Below are 22222 nucleotides of genomic sequence, written 5' to 3' on the forward strand. Positions count from 1 at the left end.
ATATATATATATATATATATATATATATATATATATATATATATATATATATATATATATATATATATATATATTATAAGCTCTTCAACAATCTATATAATACATAAATTAAAACCCTCATAGCTTAAGAAATCGACATGTGGCATATCTATGTTGCATATCTATGTGGAATCCACTTCATATCCAATTGGGGTCATTAGCAATAAACTCCTTTAAGAAATGGTGATATGTCCACTCCTTCAATCTTTCTTTGTGATAACCCCCTAGAATTTGTATTCCCAATTCTACCCTTATGTTAATTTGCATAATTTCTTCCAATTATTCATTTTTTCTCTCTTTCCATAACAATAATCTAATTCCTAAAAATTGCTACCAAAAAAAAAAACTGATTTTTTTTTTCGGATTTTATTTAGTCATTTTTTATTTATTTTTTATTTTTAATATTTTTTTAATAAAAATATTTATTTTTTATTTTTTTAAAACAAAAAATTGAATTTTTTTTGGACGGTTTACAACGTCGAATATGACTATAGTTGAAGTGACTATATCAACTGTAGTTATATTCTTTCTTTTTCTTTATACTGCACATATTTACATTTTTAACTTCAAAATTCCGATTGTATAGTACGGTACAGTTATGTTTATCAAATTCTGATTTTTAACACAACTAAGATTCCCTATTGTTTCGGGAAACAATGCAATCAACATCCACACAAAAAATCACAATTTAAATCTTGTTATTACAAGTCAACTTGAAACGAGAAGATAGAACATATTCGAATATGACTACAATCATATTCAACAATGGTCATATTCGAATATGACTACAGTCATATTCGAAAAAATACATACATATGACTATAGTCATATTCGGATATGGCTATAGTCATGTTGCTGCTACTGTACAGATCTGAAACTCTATTTTCAGATCTGGAGAAAAAAAAAAGAGAGAGAGAGAGAGAAAATCGAAAATTACATAAATAAAGGTAGAAAATTAACGAAAGAGAGGGAGGGGGAGTCAACGGCGATGGCGGCGGTGGTGAACGAAAGATACAGTGAGAGAGGCGGCGACGGTGGTGGTGGTGGTGATGGGCAGATCTCAAAAAAAAAAAAAAAAAAACTGAGAAATCGAGAAAGATAATGCAAGAGAAGAGAATGAGTCTTACGTGAAAAGGAAGAAGGCGGCGACGACACAAACGACGACGGTGGTGGTGGTATGCAAATCTATGTAAAGACGATGGTGGTATAAAGAGAGAAATCGAGAGAGGACGAACATGAGAGAAAGAGATTATTTATGTGGAGACGAAGGAGGAAGCGGCGGCGGCGACAAATAAGCGGCGGTGGCGGCGGTGGATGAAGCTTGAAATTTTAGGAGTGGGTGGAGAGGTGGAGAAGAGAGAAGATGAAAGTGGTAGGCGGGCAAATAATTAGGGTTTATAGTAGTTGAGGGTACTTTTGTCTTCTCACACTAGCCTAGGGGGGTCTCACTAATTAAGAATTGAATTTGGGAGTGGGCAAAAGTCTTTACAAGTCAATTGAGTTTAATTCAAAATATTTTCCATTTGAGGGGTGTATTGCATATTTTCCCATTCCAATTTGGCCTTCTTTTATTCCATTTATATCACCATATTTACAGACACACATAAATTAATTATTCAATGCACTTACCAATAATAAACACACATTAATTAACAACTTACCAACTCAGTATAAGATATTCTTATTTTCTGTATTAATTTGATGAAGATCATTTCCATATTCCATAATAACTTATCAATTATATATATATATATATATATATATATATATATATATATATATATATATATATATATATATATATATATATATATATATATATATATATATATATATATATATATATATATATATAATTTCTCTAATTATGGAAACGGTATTAATTTGTTCCTAGATATCATGAATTATAATTATATATATTCCGGTTAATTTAAATCAAGGATGTTTATTTTGTGGAAAATTTGAAATTGTACGGTAAACATATTGGTGATATAGTGTTCATTCCTCGAATGATGTTGGTACCGTCCAACTCTGCATAGTCTATTAAATTTCAGCGACAGTTTCTGGTGATGGTCTCCTTTGTAATAGCAATCAATACAATTCAAGGACAAACTCTTTCTTATGTAGGACTGTACTTGCCCAAACTTCTTTTGAGTCACGGACAGCTCTATGTCTCACTCTCGAGAGTTAAGAGTCGAATTGGAGATTTTGATCAAGTCGGAATCTGGCAATAGGACCAACATTACAAATAATGTGGTCTATAAGGAAGTTTTTCAGTGTATATGAAAGTAACTAACTATATGAAATATTATACAATATTAAATAACGACCTTTATTTTGTATTACTTATATGTTTTGTTATTCCTCATTTGTAGGTTAATTTGCATTGTACTAGGAGCTTGCTATGGACTCCGCTCAATTCATCAAGGTAATTTATTGTAGAATGAATTTATATTATTAAAAATTTATACTAGTATTGTTTTGTAATATTTTACTTATTTCGTACGATCATTGTACAAAATATGCAGGTCAATTGCCCTGTATTATATTGGATTCGTTACATGCGTTTAGGGCGGTTGGTATCAAAACACAATGACACTAATTGCTAGGATCAAATTCAAGTTTTGAATAGAAATATATCATTATAGTTGGACAAGTTTGAGACCAACAATATATCCACTCTTTGTCTGCGGAATTTAAAACATTGGATAGCTTTTTAATTTTATTTTGGTTTATTTCATCACCTACACTATACAAAATAGTTTTCTTTAAAAAAAAAATCTACTTCTTTGTATTGCATATCAACAATTGATCATACTATTTCGAGAACCTTTTTATTATTAAATGTTTGCTTTTATGATGAATACTCCGTGCAACGCACGGATGAACTACTAGTACATATAAAACTAGACAAGTAACTCAATTAAATGCTCCGTTTATTAATAATAATGTAGCAAGGTTTACATCTATTACACATATATTATAATTATTAAAATCCTTAATAATCTCGAAGAATTTCCCCTTTATCCAATTATTTGTAGCTACCACAATACTGAAGCACTTCCCTTCATAAAACCTTAACCAATCCTGCAGAAAAAATAAATAAAACTCAATTAAAATTTATTGAGCTACTCGAATATTTCTATTTCTAGAAAGAAAAAAAAGGGAATTATTTCGACTTACTGGTTAAATTCGATTTTGATAATTCCAGCGACCGGATTAGCAATGGCAGCAAAGGCTTCTCTAGAGAGATCTAGGGTTCCGCCACATCCAGGGCAGTGATCGACAATCTTAACCACCACGCTCTGGCCGGTGCACGGATGTGGAACGGGGTTAGTTGGTCCGGTGCATGTGACGTTAAATACTTTCCCACAAATACCCCCGTTCGCCCATAACGGATCGCTCGCTGCAGCTATCATAACTCCACTGTCTTTGTTCCCATAGCATGCCGAGGCTGCAATAATAAAAAGATATATAATTTTAATGCTATATATATATAATCTACATATTCGAGTAGATTGATTAATTAGCTCAAAATTTTTATTTTTTAATATAAGAAAAAAAAAGTAACGAGTAAAATAGAGATATATCGATCGACTTACGAACATAGCTTGTGTAGAAAGTGGCTGTTCCTGGTGTAGCCAAAGCCACAGACAATAAACATGCCACAATACCAAAAATAATTGTGAGGCTTTTTTCGAATGCCATTTTCGTTGTTTTTTTTTTTGTTTTTTTTTTTTTTGGATTATTTATTTATTTATTTTTCTCGAACTATTTTGATCTTCACAACTTGATAAAATCATTGAATTTTAGGCACCATTTTATAGTTGAAAATATGTGGGATGAAAAGGCTACTTTACAAAAGATTTTGGTAACTAAATTAATCATTATGAAATTAAGGTAGCAATGCATCATTTAAGTTGCTATATTATCCCCCAAGACAATTAGATTATGGACAATTTGGATAATACTTAGTGAAGAATGATTACATGGTAACCCTGTTAACATATATGTACATTTCGATATACATTTTGTAAATTTATTTTTAAATTCATATACAATATTATAATGTAATAACATGAAGTGTACTGAGTAAACTTTGCCCTCCTAATAATTCGAATCAATCCATTCCTTAAAATAATAATTTTGCAAAAAAAAAAAAAAATTAATAGAACCAAACTAATGGCTTGAGACTATTTATTATTATTCTAATAGCTATAAAATAGATAGCATCAAGGAAAAATCTTTTTACTATGAATATGATACCTTTTGCTACGGTTAATGGTCGTAGTAAAAAGTCAATTTTTCCACTAGTATATAATTGGACTTTGTTTGATGTTTGATATCTCCAATAATTACTTGTCGGGTCGACCTGCAAATATTATATTATCATAGTTTGTTTTACCTTATCTTGTCTTTTATGGAGTTTTTTTTTTTATTTGACGTTCTTGTTCTTGAAACCAAAATCTGAAACCCGAAATCCGAAACCTTATAACCCGAAACCGAAATCCGAAAACCCAAAAACCCGAAAATCGAAACCGAAATAAAGGCCTAATAAGATGTAAAAATGGATCATGGGCTTCTGGTTTATGATCTTCGTGAAAAGTCATCTTTGAAAGTTATGCATAGAAAACTAAAAGTCATTTCCATTGAAAAATGACATATATGCATGGCAAAATAAATTTCCTCCTTCCATTTATTTCAATTTTTAGCAAAATTAGTCATGTGCAGAATTACTCTAAATTGCATTCGGTCATTGTTGAAAAGTTTGGCACGTCTGCGGATCGGAGGGTACCAATTTAATCGTGAAAAGTCATGTTTGACTAGTTAAATTAAATGAATCTATAAGAACATTCATAATTAATTGGGTACATTAATAATAAGATAATTATAATTAAGAAAGTGATAGATTAAATAAAAAAATAAAAATATATACTATAAAATTCGGGTTTTCTAGACATTGCGATTACATGTTCCACAAATACATTAATGATTCATCCCCAAATTAAAATTGAAGAAATTTAGTTCAATTAAAATTGTGAGGATTGTGCAAAAACTAACCGTTTCTCGGTTTATGAGATCCTGCATCTACACCATGTGGTTCTAAATGGTAGATCTACATAAATAACTATCCACTAAACACACATATATATACATATTGGATATGGATAGATCAATGGTACGGTGTAAAAATTATATAGTGTATTTCACCAGGTGTAGATTCTACAAAACCATGTTTCTCGTATTTAGGCATCTAAGAACCATAATTTATGCTCATTTGCCCAGAAAATGGCGATCGTTGATCCACGAATCGTTTTTACATTCAAATTAAAAAAGTTTGGTCAAAAATCCTACTTCAAAACTCATTAGGCCTTAATTTCCTTCAATCTTTCACGCCATACCCTAGAAACCTATAGGTGGTGTTTGTAAAAGTTTATTTAAAAGTCGAAGTTATTGATTGTGTGTTGAGTTGGAATTAAGTGCTTATTTCTAAAAGTTGGAATTGTTCGCAAATTAGTTGGAAAATCAACTAAAGTAGAAAAAACAGGTACACTGGTGCTTTAAAATTATAGCTTAAAACAACTTATTTTAAGATAAGCAAAAACAAAAGCTTGTTTTACAACCATCTAAAAACAAATTATATACAAAAATTTAAAAAAAAATTCATAATCTATTTTTAAAAGCTTTTGCAAACACCACGAAGTCAAATAATAGCCCAAAATCACTTTAAAGTTTAAATTTGCTATGCTCTATATATCAAGATAATTAATGTAAGGAAAATTCAGCGAAGCTCAATTGATGAACAAAAACTCAATTCTCAGACGTGTCTTATCAATTGCCAAACAAAAAAAAATTCAACTATATATTTTTCCACAGTCATTATTTCCGAAAAATAAAACGTGTGTTATACGTATAGTACAAGACTATTATTGCATGACATGATCACTATAAATAGACTAATAGAGCTATATATATATTTCACATTTTCTTCAATGCAAAATATAGCGTGATTAGTTAACACACAATACACAAATTTAGGTTAAAATATGGCAACAAAATATACAGTTACATTCTTTTTAGTAGCTGCAATTAGCTTCATTTCCATGGCCTCTGCCATCCCTGGAACTTCCACTTTCTACACTACCTATGTTCGTAAGTAATTCTCACACACACACTTCTCTCTCTCTCTCTCTCTCTCTAAACTTAATGGTAAATTACGGCCACCCCCTTGAGGTAAATTCAAATTACTAAAAAATTCCTCCTGTTTGGATAATTGCAACCAACCCTCAACTATAAATCTTCTTACACATACACCCTTATGGTACAAATTCAACATTATGTTCTCTAGTTTGTATTCATTTTAGGTAGAAACGCAGTTTTTAATGCACCACGAATCTGATATTTACAAGCCAATAGACACATCTTAAGATCATCTTGTTTCAAAATATGGAGCTCGAATGGGGTAAAATGGGTACAAACTGGAAAATGTTCCACACAATCTAGAAGATTTCACTAAATTTGACACCGCAAAAGTGGACGTGTAAAAATATTCATAGTTAAAGGGGGTGATTGTAATTATCCAAACATGAGAGTTTTTTCGTAAGTTGATCTTACCTCAGGGGTTGGTTGTAATTTACCCTTCAAATTAATTAGTTTTGATCACTTTTATCTGTTGAAATATTGATTTATAAATTGTATATATAATTTTATAATTTATTGCAGCATCGGCATGCTTCGGGTTTCAAGACCAAGGTGTAATGATAGCAGCAGCTAACCCTAGTCTGTACAATAACGGCGCTGCATGCGGAACAAGTTACAGGGTGCGGTGCACCGGACGCACCAACGCCGGTGTACTTGCACCCTGCCGCAACGGTGAAATCACGGTGAGAATAGTGGATCTCTGCCCTGGATGTGGGGTCACCCAGCTCGATCTCTCCCAAGAAGCTTTCTCCATGATTGCCGACCCTAATGCCGGAAGGATCCTAATTGAATACAACCGGTACGATTATCCAAACTTAAAAAAAAAAAAATCTTTGTATTTATTTATAAATGAATATATATTTGCATGCCATATTTATCGATTAAGTGACTATCCGATTTTCGATTACAACTTTGCAGGGTTTAAAGGGCAGCAAAAGTTTTTCAACTTGGGAAGTCTGGTCTATATATATATATATATATATATATATATATATATATATATATATATATAGTATTTTTCTCCAAGAGCATTGTATCTTTGTATTTTTTTTTATTTTATCAAAGTTATATATGTATGTTGTTGATTGAATAAATGAGAGAGCACACCTCTTGGTCAGTATACAATAGTTTTTCTTTATTGGGAATAAAAAAATGACATTAGAATTTCAAATAAATTACCAATTTCAAATTGATGTATTGATGTTGCGTTGCAAAAAAAAAAGACGTTTTAACAACGCACATAGTATCTTGTGAAAATACATTGACAACACATGTTGACAAACATGTTGTCAAAGCTTGGAAGCTATAACAAAGTGCGTTCCGTGTTGTGTTACGGTAGTATTACAACATTTGTATATATATACGGCCAAATACAATTTCCACCCCTCTACTAAATTGTCAATAATCAATTCCACCCTAGAGTTGCACCTTGCCAAACAATGTACATGTATACAAATATATAGGGGGTTTAGCACTAGCCACCCCTGTGTAATATCTAATCGTCGCAAAAGCCCTCGTATTAAAAAAAAATAGCAAGGACCCAATATGAAAGTCAGTCAAAGCTAAAAAGGACTACGAGCTGATCGTACAGTACACTCGCCATATCTATGCGAATGGGGGTGGGGGTTTTGACCTGAAAACACTCAAATACCCTTTAAATTTAAAATTCAAAAATTACAGATTTACCTCAAAATTTTGTAAGGCCCAAAATGAAAATTTTAATTTTCCAATTCAGTCCCTGATATTTTTTGAAAAGCCCTCTTCAACCTGAAGATGAAGGCTTTCCTTTCCGTCGACCCTCTCCGGCCATGGCCACAAAAGGGTCCCAACATTTGGTGAGAAATTCCAAAACCATCTTCCTTTTTGATTCACGGATTTTCGTAATTGCCGTTGTCGAGGAGTTAATGTGGAACCCATTTAGTACGGGGATGACAACTAACAACTCTTCTTTCTTCTTTCTTCTTTCTTCTTTTTCTTTTTTCTTTTTTCTTTTTCATATCTACTAATAAAGTTTTAGTGTACTTTATTTTTATAAATTGAAATATTATTAGATTCAATATGGTAGTTTTGTCATTTAAATTAAATCAACAAGTACATTTAAGGAACAGTGGGCTAAATAAAACACAACATAAGGAATTCTTTGTTAATAATTTTACCAAAGGGATTTTTTCGACAATTAAAAATCAGACAGAAGGGTCTGTGCTAATAGCTCGAAATATATATTATGCTTTATCCATTCAATTTAATTATTGTTTTTTATGTTTTTAATGATACATACACCAACTAATCCATTTCCAGTTTGTCCTTATAACTCATAAACTACTTCAAACGCAAACTCATGTTATATATATCTTTTTTCTTAAACTTTATTCATATGGGGTTTTTGTGCATAAGTTCTCAACCAAGCATTTTTATTATTCTAGGTTTATGGATTATATCTCTTTCACCAATAAGTACATCTATTTACTATTTATTATAAATAAAGGAAATATTCATGTATATGTCAATACTATCCCCAACCCTTTATACCTAATTCTTAATTGTAACCCCAATTTAATCAATTTTGACCACAAAAGTTCAATTTTGACTTTTTTTTAAAAAACTTCATTTTTTTCAAATTTTTTTTTTGCCGCCGGATTCCGGCGTTGAATTTTCGATTTTTTTTTTATGTTTTTTTCTTCCAGATTTTTTCGCCGGTTTCCGGTGTTGACTTTTTTTTTTCTTTTTTTTTACGTCCGCCGCTAAACGTTGACCGTAATTGTGCTGTCACTGACAGTAAATTAACGTAATTATACTGTCAATGACAGTTAATTAACGTAATTGTACTGCCGTTGACAATACATTTATGTAATTGTTCTGCCGTTGACTGTAAATTAACGTAATATTATTATTTTTTATTTGACAATACATTTATGTAACTGTTCTGCCGTTGACAGTAAATTAACGTAATATTATTATTTTTTTATTTTGTTTGATTTGTTGACAAGTCAACGTAATTATATTACTGTCATTGACAGTAAAATAACTGTAAACACAATAATATTGTTGTCAACAACATCAATATTATTAATTTTTTGTGGGTTTTTTGTTTTGTTTGAGTTATTCACGGAGTAACGTAATAATATTACTGTCTATTATTGTAATATTACTGTAAACACAATAATATTAGTGTGGTTGGCGGTAATATTATTGTTGTTATAGTAATATTGTTGTCAACCACATCAATATTATTATTTTGTTTGGATTTTTTTGTTTGTTTGAGTTATTCACGGAGTAACGTAATAATATTACTGTCTATTATTGTAATATTACTGTGGTTGACGGTAATATTACTGTTGTTATAGTAATATTACTGTCACTCACAGTAATATTAATTCATTTGCCTTTTTATTATGTTTACATTTGTTGAACGGTCAACATAGTAATATTAGTCTATTACACAATAATAATGAGTTTTGTTGTGTTAATATTATTGTGATAGAGATTAATATAGCAATATTACTGTGTTAAACTATAGTTTAGTTAATTTTATTGTATTTAACAGTAATATAGTTAATATTACTGTCAATCACAGCAATATTGATGTTTAAACGAAAAAAAAATGTTACAGAAAGAAAAAAAATCCACGCCGGAGACCGGCAAAAAAATCCGGAAGAAAAAAAGAATTGAAAAGTCAACGCCGGAGACCGGCGGCAAAAAAAAAATGAATTTTTTTTTGAAAAAAAAAGTTTTGGGTCAAAATTGAATAATTTGTGAAATTTGGGGTCAAATTGAGGTTAAATTAAGTTAATGATGAAATTTTAGCATATTAAAGAATGAGATGCTATTTTAGTCTTTTACAAAAATCTGGACTCTGTGTGGACTTATTGGTAAAAGAGTTTTTTGTCTGGATCTCTTTATGAATAAGTACCCATTGATGGACTTATTTGTAATGACCCCTATTCATATATATTAATTTTCTTAACAGGGTAAATTACGGTCACTCCTCAGGTAAGGTGAAATTGCGAAAAAAATCTTCTATTTGAGTTATTACAACCATCCCTCTCAACTGTGAATTTTCTTACACGTTCACCTTTGAGGTGTTAAATTTAGTGAAATCTTCTAGATTGTGTGGAATATTCTCCAGTTTATACATGTTTTACCCCATTCGAGTTCCACATTTTGAAACAATAGTCATAAGATGCGTCTGTTGGCTTGTAAATATCAAATTGTGGTGCATCAAAAATTATTTTTTTGCACAAAATTAGTACAATCTAAAGAACATTCCACATAGTCTAGAAAATTATGTTGAATTTGACACCATAATAGTAAACATGTAAAAAATATTCATAACTGAGGGATAGTTGTAATCACCCAAACAAAAGGGGTTTTTTTCGTAATTTTCATAACTATATAAGCTAGATATATCCTTGTATTTATTATTTGGAAGTTGATAAATTCAACAACACTGATAAGTACAAGAAGCTGAAGCACACCAGAAACAAACGAGTGAAGATGACTTTTTCCACAAGTTGACCATTTCAATTATTTTCAAATTCAAAGTATACAAAAAATCACAAATATATATATATAACAGCTTCTCACTCTTCCCAAAATAACACATCATTTTATTTTCACACACATAATTAAATATTTAATTTATTTAATCCCCATGGAAAAATTCTCCGAAATTTTCGGTTTCTTGATAATCCTAAAAGAAACCCTAAAAATCCTCCCGAAAAATGGGAAACTCACAGCCTTAATCGCCATACTAACCCTAACCCTACCTTCAATCCTTTTCTCGCTATTCATTTACTTCTCCCAACCGTTAATCTCATATGCAACCGCTTCGTATACGGAGTCTCTCAGCCTAGTGCGCGTGTTAGTATATTGGGCGTTGCTTCTAACACTCGAAATCGTGTTCCTAGTCATATACGGCGCAATATCCCACTTGTCCGGAGTCGCGACCATTTTAGTGTCGGCAAATTCTTACACCATAGGCAAGAATAGGGGTGCAAGTTGGAACGGATTTTCCGATTTCCGCCGGTTCCGATCCGAAAAGTTCCGATTTTGGAACAACTTTTTTCATTCCGACTTCCGAAATTCCGATTTCCGAAATTTTCCGATTTTTTTGGATTGGAATTGGAATTATATAAAATAAATTTGGAATTTCCGATTTCCGATCCGATTTAATTCCGAAATTAATTGCGAAAAATTCCGATTTTTTTCCGAAAAATACACCTATAAATAGTATATATTATATAATACTTATTTTCCGAAAAATACATCTATAAGTTTTGTTTTAGGATTTTGACATAATGAATTGTTGTTAGAAATTTTATTAGATATTATGCTGTGTTTATTTTTATTTATTTTTTTGAACTGAAATTTAGCAGTTATTAGTTTTACTTTTATCGACGTGGATGCTCTTATTTTCGAAAAATTATGAACATTTTAGAAAATTTCGGCTAAGTTTTGAAATTTTAAAGCTTATGTGATTTCCGATTTTTTTCCGAAATTCCGAAATTTCCGGGCCTTTTGGAATTGGAATGAATTTTTAGATTCCGAAAATTTTGGAATTGGAATTGGAATTGATTTTGTACTTCCGAATTTATTTGGAAATTTTCCGAAAAGGCTAATTCCGATCCGATCCATCCGACTTTCAGCCCTAGGCAAGAACAATTTAGCAACGAAAGACCTTTTATCCAGCATAAGAAAAATATGGAGAAACCCGTTTACGACCACCTTCCGCGAACCTAGAACTAACCACTCATCATCGGCCCAGTATCTGTCGGTTGTGATGGCGTTCGCTTTTTTTCTAGCATGGTTCATCCCTAATTTCGTCACTATTTCTGTCGCTATTCTTGTCGGGATTTGGTTTAGTGCTCTCCAGCTGTATTCGTCTGTTGTTTGGGCACTGTCAACTGTGGTTTCGGTTTTGGAATACGGTGGTACAAGAGAGGCGGAAGTGGAGAAAGCTGAGAAGCTGGTTGAAGGGGGCCAGCGCCTCCATGGGTTCATGCTCGCCTTGTTCGTCAATGTTTTGTCGCTGATTATTTTTGCGGGTTTTTGGATGCTTGTCGGTGACAGGGGTTTGTCGCAGAATCTGCAGGTGTATGGTTTGTTCTTCCTCAACTTTTTGTCGCTGTTCAAGATATTCATTTTCCCGGCGTACACGGTTTATTATTTCCAGTGTATGAAGTTCCACGGTGAAGAAATAATTATTGGAGATTTCCAATACAGTGAATTGCCTACTAGTCTGGGCAATGATATTCCCTGAGGATATATATATATATATATATATATATATATATATATATATATATATATATATATATATATATATATATATATATATATATATATATATATATATATATATATATATATATATATATATATATATATATATTTGTAAATGATTGTAATTCTTTATATTAATATTTTATTATATTTTATATTTGTACGATTTTTAATAAATTTTGAGTTTGATCTTGCAACTCTGGCAATCTTCTCTTGTTTGAAATATACAACCTCAGCACATGTGAAGGATATCTATAATATAAGGTCAAATTACGATCCCTTGTTTGAGGTAAGGTTAAATTACAAAAAAAAACTCTCATATTTAGATTATTACAATCACTCCTCAACTATGAATCTTCTTACACGTCAACGGTATTACGGTGTCAAATTTAGTGGAATTTTCAAGATTATGTGGAATATTCTCCAGTTTGTACCCGTTTTACCCCATTCGAGCTCCACATTTGAAACAAGATGATATGTATCTCTTGACTTGTAAATATTAGATTGTGGTGCATCAGAAACTGCATTTTTGCACCAAATAAGTATAAACTAGAAAACATTCGACGGAATCTAGAAGTTTATGTTGAATTTGACACCCTAAGGATGAACATGTAAGAAGATTCATAGTTTTTTTCTGAAATTAAGAAGATTCATAGTTGAGGGATGATCGTAGCTAGTTACCCAAACATAAGAGGTTTTTTGTAATTGAACCTTAACTCAGGGGTGGCAGTAATTAATCCATAACATAATGTGCTTATTTTGAATGGCAACAAGACTATTTCAATGTTTGACATTATTACAAATAAATATTTGGATAAGGAATATGTGGACTAGATTATTATTCAACTTACCAAGTGGTCAATAATTTGAACCGGACCCATGCCATTATGGCTATCTAATTTGAGGAATATTTTATGATATAGGTTTTGGCCCCTCAATTTTGTATAAATATAAGTTGTGAACCTTCAATTTTTTTTTTTTATTTATCTCTATTCTTTTATGCAAATATATATATTTTTCATATTTATTATTACAATATAAAATATTATTGTTAAAATCATACCATTTTACATAAAATAATATTACTTATTTTTGCTTCATTTTTTTATGAATTACTCTAAAAATCGGAGACGATGTCCCTCGACCCCCAAAATACTTAATCTCTCTTCGTTGTATCATTTCATAAAAAACTGGTATCCCTAATCAAATTTTCTGGTTCCGCCCTTGATTACAACCACACCCAACTATGGATCCTTTTAGACGTAAACACCTTGCGGTGTCAAATTTAGTGGAATTTTATAGATTATGTGGAATATTCTCCAGTTTGTACCCGTTTTATCCCATTCGTGCTGAACATTTTGAAATAAGTCATAATATGTCTCGCTTATGTAAATATCATATTTTGGTGCATCAAAAACAGCATTTTGCACAAAACGAGTACACACTAGAGAACATTCCACATAATATAGAAAATTAAGTTGAATTTGACACCATAAATGTGGATATGTAAAAAGATTTATAGTAAATAGGTGATTGTAATCACCCAAACATGAGGGATTTTTTTATAATTTAACATTACATCAGTGTTGATGGCTGTAATTTACCCTATATATAATAATGTTTGGGAATTGACTCAATTATTTGTGAGAGAAGCGTGTTAATTCCAACGTTGACCGAGTAACAAGACAGTTTCTCCTGCAACATACTTTTCCACGCGATAGACCATTTTAAATTTCATGACAAAAAATATCAACAATTTATATAATAACATGTATAAACACACACAGAACTCTCTAATACACAATATTTTCACAAATTCCAATAAAATAATTAAACCGTAGTGTATATACTATTTGAGCCTCTACTCATGGAAGATTTCTCCGAAATTTTCGATTTCTTGATAATCATAAAAGAAACCCTAAAAATCCTCCCGAGAAACGGGAAGAAAATGGCGTCGATCGCCGTTTTTTCCCTCCTCTTACCTTCAACCCTCTTCTTGCTAAATATTAGCTTATTCCCATACGTGTTGAAATATAATGCACTTGGTACCGCAGTAGTTGCATTCTCTTTCATGCTCACGTACTTCATAATCTCCCACTTACTTAGCACGGCAGCAATCCTAGTATCGGCTTTTTCTTACACCGACAGAAACCTAACGTCGAAAGATCTCTTCTCGAGCATCGGACGGAGATGGAAGAATATTCCCTTTTCCAGAAGAATATTCCTCCTAGGCGGCTACATCTCATCCTACTCTCTGCCGATGGTTTTCGTCGTTTTAGCACTTCTCGTAGCACTTGCGGCGCATCACAACTTTATTGCAATTGCTCTATGGATTAATACTTTTATTCTCCAGCTGTATTCGTCGGTTGTTACGGCTCTGTCGGTTATTGTGTCCGTTCTAGAAGATAGTTCGAGCGTGGAGGGTTTGAAAAAAGCCGAAAAGCTCGTTATGGGGGGCCAGCGCCTCCATGGATTCATGCTCAACTTGTTCCTTAATCTGGTGGCGCTGATTCTAGTTTTGTCGGGTTTTTATTATAATAATGATAAGTTGTCCGCGGATGACGTGGCGTTTTATTACGGGTTTATCTTCTTGAACTTGTTTTCGTTGTCGAACGTGGTTGTTTTTACGGCGTACACGGTTTTTTATTTCCGGTGTAAGAAGCACCACGGTGAAGAAGAGGAGGAGGTTGATGTATTTGGAGAGTACAGTGAATTACCTACTTTAGGTAGTGATATTCCCTGATCTTGGCTTATTGCATGTAATTAAGTTAATTACTCTATTATATTGCTAATACATTGAATATATTTAAGGGGTCTTAAGATATAAGTCCTTGGTGACAAACATTATTAGAACTAAATGACAAGCCTAACTAAAATTTGCTTCACATCATTTATAAAAATTCATTCCTAGAATGCCCCTTTACTCACAAATTCGAAATTACGTCAGATTGTAAATATTCTATGATGTACTATGATATTATTTAACATTTTTAATTTGCATCTAACATTTTTATTATTTTATTTTTTACGTGGAGTACGTTTTTCTTTTTGTTTTTTTTATTACTATAAGAATTTATTTTTTTTCCTTTTTCTTTCTATATAATATTGAAAATTATGATTTTTTTTTAAAAAAAATTCCGGTCGTAGTCATTTGCAGACACCCGTGGTTTCGTTTTTGTCAAATAACACAGCAGATTTTTAAAGATACTATGATATGCTATGGTACGCTATGGTATACTATGATATATTGTGATGTACTATCCGAACTTTATCATTCACAACCTCCCAACCATCGCCAAACCCTAACTTTCAACATCTTCCAGCCACCGTTAAATCATACCAGTCATCCACCAACCCTAGTCACCCACCAAATTAAACCCTAGCTATCGACCAAATTAAACCCTAGCCACCATAGTCGTCGACCAAATTAAACCCTAGCCGTCGACCAAATTAAAACCTAGCCACCATCCACCGTAGATCTGACCAAATTAAACCTTAGCCATCAACCAAATTAAACCCTAACCGCTATAGCCGTCGACCAAATTAAACCCTAGTCGTCGACCAAATTAAAACCTAACTTCCATCGTAGATCTGACCAAATTAAACCCTAATCATTGATTAAATTAAAACCGTAGCAGCCATAGCCGTCGACCAAATTAAAACTTAGCCGTCATATCCGCCATCATCCGTCGTAGATCTGACTTCTACCACCATAGTCGTGGTCGCCTCTTGCCTCCATAACCATCCATTTATTAACTCCGACTCCACCGCCATAATTGCGTCATAGCCATCGCCCCCTCAACAATGGTGAAAAGTGATGGAGAAGGAGAGCGACAGAACGCGAGAGAGAGAAAAGAGAAGAAGAAAAATTAAAAAGAACGAGGCAGGCGGAAGAACACGAGAGAGAGAGAGAGAAAAGAGAAGAAGAAAAATTAAAAAGAACGAGAGAGGCGGAACGCGAGAGCGAGAGAAGGGAAATTAAAAAAAAATATAAATCTGAGATAAACGTGTAGAATTTATGGATTTATGTTGAGGGCAAATTTGGGATTAAAAAAAAGTAAAGGATGTGGGTCATATTTATATTTGAAAAGATGATTTAGTTCAGAAAAAAATATTAGAATTGTATTCTATATCTAATTATGTTTCCAACTAGGGACCTCTAGCATATTAACCCTATATTTAATTATATTCCATTATTCATGCTCACACGAAAACAGTAAATTCATGTTGGTATATATGTTTAGGTGAATAAATAAAACTGTATATGTGCACTCTTTTATCAGAGTGTGGTTTATATTTTGGATTGAATACAGTTTGCACCATTAAAGTATATGGATTGTAAATTTAAAGTCCTCCATTAATAAATTTAATGGTAGAATTTTGACTTTATAGCGAATTAACATTTTTTTCTTCTCGTAATACCCTTTCAATCATTAATTAAATGACGAGTACCCGTATGAGTATAATTCAACTGGTTTTGGAGTGGTAAGTTGGTGCAATGTCCTAGGATTAAATCTTGGCAGCCGCAGTGTGGGAATTTCAACTCCAATTAGGGCTGAACCGGTTGGTTACTTGAGGCACCAGATCCGGATCCGCTACCCTAATGGCCGTTGAATCAACATGAATTTACATCCCTCCATCAAATCAATTTTATTATTTTAAAATTCTAATTTCAAGATTATTTTTTTATAAATAAATATTGATCAAATCAAAATAAATTTCTTAATCTTATATCATCCACTATTTAAATGATTCTTTAGATCTTTTAATATTTTTCAAAAGTTTCAACCATACAAAGTGGGGGTTGTCTAGGGTCCGAGATGGTTATACTTCTCGAACCGTAAAATATTTAATCTTGTCCGTCCAAAATTATTAAATTTTAATCTTATCCATTATTTTTTTTGTACGACCTAGTACGACCTAGTACGATACTAGAGATTTGAAAATTAATGTACGAACCCCACTAAAAACACATCGTATACTATCGTACACACATTGTACTTTATGTAAATTACGTAACTAACCTTATACAATCAAATTAATAAATTAAAATGTTTATTAGGAAATATTTAATTATCATATTGATTAACAACTACACGTCAAACAAAATCAAAACCTCACAATTCTTCCCCAGAATCAAAAGCCCTCTCTCGACAAGCATCACTTTCTTTTTGCCGAGAAATCAAAGATGATTTCTCTGTATGTTGAAAACTTTAAATTTTGATAAATAAAATTAAAAAAAAAAAAGAAAAAAAAAAACTTTTAATTGGTTGAAGCACTCCACCTATTCGATGAAACGCCTCTCAAAGACATAGTCATGTGAAATTTCTTCTGCACTCTTTACACTCTTTAATTGTCTTGACCACACAGGTATTGTGAAAATCTCCCTTAAAAAAATTATATTTATTTTCTGAAATTATCGTTTCTATGACTATTTTATGGTTGAAGCGTGTTGTGATGGGTAAGGAATGTGTGTTTATCGAGGTCATACATTTTTTTTTCATAATTTGTTTTGAATAGTTGATCATAGATGCTTCTTACGGTTTTAAATTTTTTTGACAATGAATTGTTGATTGTGGAAGATGAGGAACACAAAGAAACTGAATAAATAAACTAAAGGGATTCTTTTTTTGTCAAAAAAAAAAAAACTTTTCCAATTTTAAGTCAATTCAGTGATAAATAAACTAAAGGAATAATGATCTTTGCAGCAAATCAAGAAACGATGGTGCTTTTTTCAGAGATAAGCCAAGTGGGCTTGACCCTCCAGAACTACCATCTGTTTCTCCTTCCTTAAAAAATCCAACATTTCAAACACATTTAATAAATATTTTATATTACATTAAATCCAAGATTAATAGATTAAATAAATCTACACACTACTACTCATTTCATCATTTGATAATAATAATAATAATAATAATAATAATAATAATAATAATAATAATAATAATAATAATAATAATAATAATAATAATAATAATAATAATAATAATAATAATAATAATAATAATAATAATAATAATAATAATAATAATTATTATTATAATAATAATAATAATAATAAGCATCAACTCAGATATATATTGCAGAGAAAGGTGATATAGATATGCAGAGAAAACTTTCATAAACCACTCTCATTTTCTATACTTGTTGCATGTCACACACCTGTATTAAAGTGATAAAAAAAATTAAAGAAAAAGAAAAAAGATGCATTCTAAAACTGCAAATTTTCAACAAAAAAAAAATTCTTTAATGATGGGTGTGACCTAAAGAAAGAAAAAAAGAAGTTGTGATATGAAGACAAAGATTCTCACATATTAGGTATTAAAGAATTCAACATGCAAACGCCTAACAACATAGCATTCATGCAAACCATTGATATGCACACCAAAATCATATATATATATATATATAAATATATATATATATATATATATATATATATATAAATATATATATATATATATATATATATATATATATATATATATATATATATATATATATATATATTTATATATACACACACATATATGTGTGTGAATTAACACGATAGAAAAATTGAAAAATCGTTGGAAGAACAGAAAAAAAAAAAAAAAAAAAAAAGGATAAAGGAAAAAAGAAAAAAAAGAACCTGAAAATGGTTAAAATGATGCCCGTCAAATGTTAACCCAAAATTCAAGATCTAAATGCAGTATCCTCAAGCAGAAAGACAACCCATAATGCTATAGGCCTATAAATCCTCAAGCATTAGACAACCCTTGATGAATATGGACTTTGTGCAGCAAATATTGCTGTAGATGAAAGCTGTAAATTTATGATATTTATTTAAGACAAATATTTTGTTATACAATGATAAGCATTTAAGACAATTATTTCGTTCAATGACAGTTGAGAATAGGTAGGTATAGTTTACTTTTGTATATATACTCCATTCTATTGTAACAATGCTTGAGCCAGCATACTTTGGATATTTTTTGGGATCCTTAGCACCAGTGGCGGATCCAGGACGAAAATTCAGGATATGCCGGCTGTGCCGAGTCCAAGAATTTACTGTACAGTGGGGTTAAATTTTCGGGGGTTCGGGGAGGGGAAAAAAAAATTGAAAACCTTTTTTTTGTTTTGGATAAATTAGAAGAAAAAATTTGGGACCTTTTCTGTATATTTTGAATTTTGGGTGGACTAAATAATAATATATATATAATATAATGTGTTTTTGGGGAGAGGGGCTAAAAAACAAGAAAACATTTAGGACTTTTTTTTTATATTTTGAATTTTGGGTGGACTAACTAATAATATAGATATAATAATGTGTTTTTGGGGAGGGCTAAAAAAAAAAGTTAGGATTTTTTTTGTATATTTTGAATTTTGGTTGTACTAAATAGTAATATAGATATAATATAATGTGTTTATGGGAGAGGGGCTCAAAAGAAATTTAGACAAAAAATTTAAAAAATACTTTTTTGTACCATAACGGAATCGAACTCATGACCTCATCTAACAACTTGGAGATCTTTGCCATTAAGGCAAATTTATTATAAATATTTGGGGTGGTCCATGGCATACTTGGCCACCCCCTAGATCCGCCCCTACTTAGCACGTTGTTAGGTATCAATCTGAGTTTTTTCTTGAATATTTTGTATGTTGGAGTCGCTCATAAAATCAGCTTTCTGAGCAAAATCACATTCTGGTGAAATAGGAAAGACCAAAAAATCTTTAGGAGCTAGTTTTATTTATGTTTAAAAACTGTATACATGTTACAACAAACATATAATTCATTTTCACGTTGTCTAAACAAACAAACAAGCAGCAGTCTCTTCATCGGCTAGTCCACTCATCGTGTAACTCTTTGAACTTCTCTGTCTACGTTCTCTTCTGCAATGGATACACGTTTCACAACTATGTCACTTGAAAAAAAATAAGACGATATATATATAATTCCAGAAGTCTTCGCCACCAGAAAATTCATATTGTAAATCTAATTACTTGAGTTAGAGTACTGAAGATCACCAAGTGCCAGACAACAAATAAACCAGATTGGCAGGACTTTCTATTCAGTATGTCATCGTCCTGTACAAACCACAACCTAAAATTCGATACAAAGATAAGAAAGAATAATAAAAAAAACTACACATTCTCAGTTAGAGTTTAAGCGAAATAAAAAAAATACAGAAATAAAGAACATGAAAAATTCATTTGATAATGAAAGATTTTACAGAGAGAATGAGAACGTAAAATTTCATAAAGATATGGTAGCTCTAATTTGATGCATGTAAAACTTCACAAAGAATAAATAGTTACTTACACATTGTTATATCGTGAGGCCTCCCGAGTCTCAAAGATGAAAGATTGAATATCCACTCAAGTAGAAGTAATTAAGTAACTTCTACATTATCAATAGGAGAATCTTAAACAATTCTCAGTATCAGAGGACGTGTGTCCAATTCTAAATTCTCAATTCTTTTAGTCTAACAACAAAAAGCAATAGATTGAGACTTTGAGCAAATTAAAAGAATCAAACTCCCGTAGTGCAAGAACGTATGTATATGTACCCAATTCTTTTTCTCATTTTTTTTCTTCTATTGCAGAAAGTAAAGTAGCATTCAATCCACAAAAAAGACTACAAGTCAATAGTCAATACATCAACAAGATCAAAACCAAAACGTAAAACCAATTCACATAGAGTAAAAAACATAAATGCTCAAGATCAAAACCAAAAAGAAAAATCAATCAACATAATGACAACACAAATACATGCTACACGTTTCATAAATATACCCTCGAAAATTCTACCATGGAATGCAAAAAATTGAAATAGTATGCAGTCACAAACAGATATACGTAGCTTGTTGCCTTGCACACTAATTAAACTGACAAATACTCGACGAAGAATTTGATAGTAAATTTTAGACCTTGAATTTGTGATAACCCAATTTTTTTTTTAATTTTTTTTGGTGGGACGATCATCAGTAAGGGAGAAGACGATGATTAGGGTTTACTAAAATGAAGAACATGATAGATGAGAGAAGCAAGATTCTTTGCTTCTTTTGCAAGAACGGTTTAATAGATAAATTAGGTTATTATTTTATTATAATTATTATTGTTCTACAATCAAATCTTATTATTGATTATGAATTAATATATTTTAATTAAATTTTAGCTTTAAGGGTTGTTACGTAATTTTACTTATGATATGTGTGTCGTACTTTTTGCCATGGGGTTCGTACTTATTCTATGTGGCACGATTTTATTGGTAGATTACGGTCCGAGAAGTACAGCCCACTCGGACCCTAACAACCCCTACAAAGTGGAGTAATATATGTAATTGAATTAATTCGAGTAGGGCTGGGACTGGGTTGGTTCGGTCGATTACCAGCCTAAAAACCGACCCATCCGTCAAACCAGTTTTGCTCAAATTTGAAAACCGTTGCCGACCCAACCTTTGTGGGTCGGTTGATGGTTGGCAACCGAATATTTGGTTCCGGAATGGGTCGGTTGATGGTTTATACCCGCCACCTAGTTCACTTAAAAAAAAATTCAAGTTTTGGAGTAAAAATATTCACATTTTACGTAATGCCACGGTGCCATCATCATTTATCAGTTCAAAATAATTAATAACAATTTAACGAAAAAATATAATTAGGAAATTCAGAGTAATTTCAAACATGCACAAGAGATTTAGTGGAGTTTTGTGGCTTTT

General features: G+C 31.5%; 4 protein-coding genes across 5 annotated transcripts; 3 read left to right on the forward strand and 1 right to left on the reverse strand.

Moving 5' to 3' along the window:
• Positions 1–2958: 2958 nt before the first annotated feature.
• Positions 2959–3831, reverse strand: LOC105952268 (putative EG45-like domain containing protein 1). Of its 2 annotated transcripts, XM_088824120.1 has the most exons (3): positions 3642–3831; positions 3223–3493; positions 2959–3126 (listed from the first exon to the last, which is right to left on the reverse strand). In XM_088824120.1, the coding sequence occupies exons 1-3, from the start codon at positions 3745–3747 to the stop codon at positions 3117–3119; spliced, it is 387 nt and encodes a 128-aa protein (XP_088680246.1). In that variant the 5' UTR covers positions 3748–3831; the 3' UTR covers positions 2959–3116. The 2 variants fall into 2 exon arrangements, with proteins under 2 accessions (XP_088680246.1, XP_088680247.1); XM_088824121.1 differs by lacking the exon at positions 2959–3126 and having other exon boundaries at positions 3219–3493; positions 3642–3824.
• A 2187-nt stretch (positions 3832–6018) lies between these two features.
• On the forward strand, positions 6019–7429 carry LOC105952280 (EG45-like domain containing protein). The gene is made up of 3 exons (XM_088824810.1): positions 6019–6192; positions 6763–7039; positions 7159–7429. The coding sequence occupies exons 1-3, from the start codon at positions 6087–6089 to the stop codon at positions 7163–7165; spliced, it is 390 nt and encodes a 129-aa protein (XP_088680936.1). The 5' UTR covers positions 6019–6086; the 3' UTR covers positions 7166–7429.
• A 3373-nt stretch (positions 7430–10802) lies between these two features.
• On the forward strand, positions 10803–12507 carry LOC105952267 (hypothetical protein). Its single transcript, XM_088824562.1, has 2 exons — positions 10803–11219; positions 11892–12507. Exons 1-2 carry the CDS (start codon positions 10892–10894, stop codon positions 12497–12499), a joined length of 936 nt encoding a protein of 311 aa, XP_088680688.1. The 5' UTR covers positions 10803–10891; the 3' UTR covers positions 12500–12507.
• A 1785-nt stretch (positions 12508–14292) lies between these two features.
• On the forward strand, positions 14293–15323 carry LOC105952266 (hypothetical protein). The gene has a single exon (XM_012975800.2). The coding sequence runs from the start codon at positions 14390–14392 to the stop codon at positions 15263–15265; it is 876 nt and encodes a 291-aa protein (XP_012831254.2). The 5' UTR covers positions 14293–14389; the 3' UTR covers positions 15266–15323.
• Positions 15324–22222: the final 6899 nt, after the last annotated feature.

Source organism: Erythranthe guttata, chromosome 10, assembly GCF_056151865.1.
Source record: "Erythranthe guttata isolate IM_541 chromosome 10, IM_541, whole genome shotgun sequence".
Classification (NCBI taxonomy): Eukaryota; Viridiplantae; Streptophyta; class Magnoliopsida; order Lamiales; family Phrymaceae; genus Erythranthe; species Erythranthe guttata.

Bases quoted from the DNA above. Each gene is read 5' to 3' on its own strand.
- LOC105952268 (XM_088824120.1), bottom strand. From the start codon at position 3,747: ATGGCATTCGAAAAAAGCCTCACAATTATTTTTGGTATTGTGGCATGT. The intron at 3,494-3,641 runs GTAAGTCGATCG...TTATTATTGCAG, and splicing joins TTTCTACACAAGCTATGTTC to CCTCGGCATGCTATGGGAAC.
- LOC105952280 (XM_088824810.1), top strand. From the start codon at position 6,087: ATGGCAACAAAATATACAGTTACATTCTTTTTAGTAGCTGCAATTAGC. The intron at 6,193-6,762 runs GTAAGTAATTCT...AATTTATTGCAG, and splicing joins TTTCTACACTACCTATGTTC to CATCGGCATGCTTCGGGTTT.
- LOC105952267 (XM_088824562.1), top strand. From the start codon at position 10,892: ATGGAAAAATTCTCCGAAATTTTCGGTTTCTTGATAATCCTAAAAGAA. The intron at 11,220-11,891 runs GCAAGAATAGGG...TTTCAGCCCTAG, and splicing joins GGCAAATTCTTACACCATAG to GCAAGAACAATTTAGCAACG.
- LOC105952266 (XM_012975800.2), top strand. From the start codon at position 14,390: ATGGAAGATTTCTCCGAAATTTTCGATTTCTTGATAATCATAAAAGAA.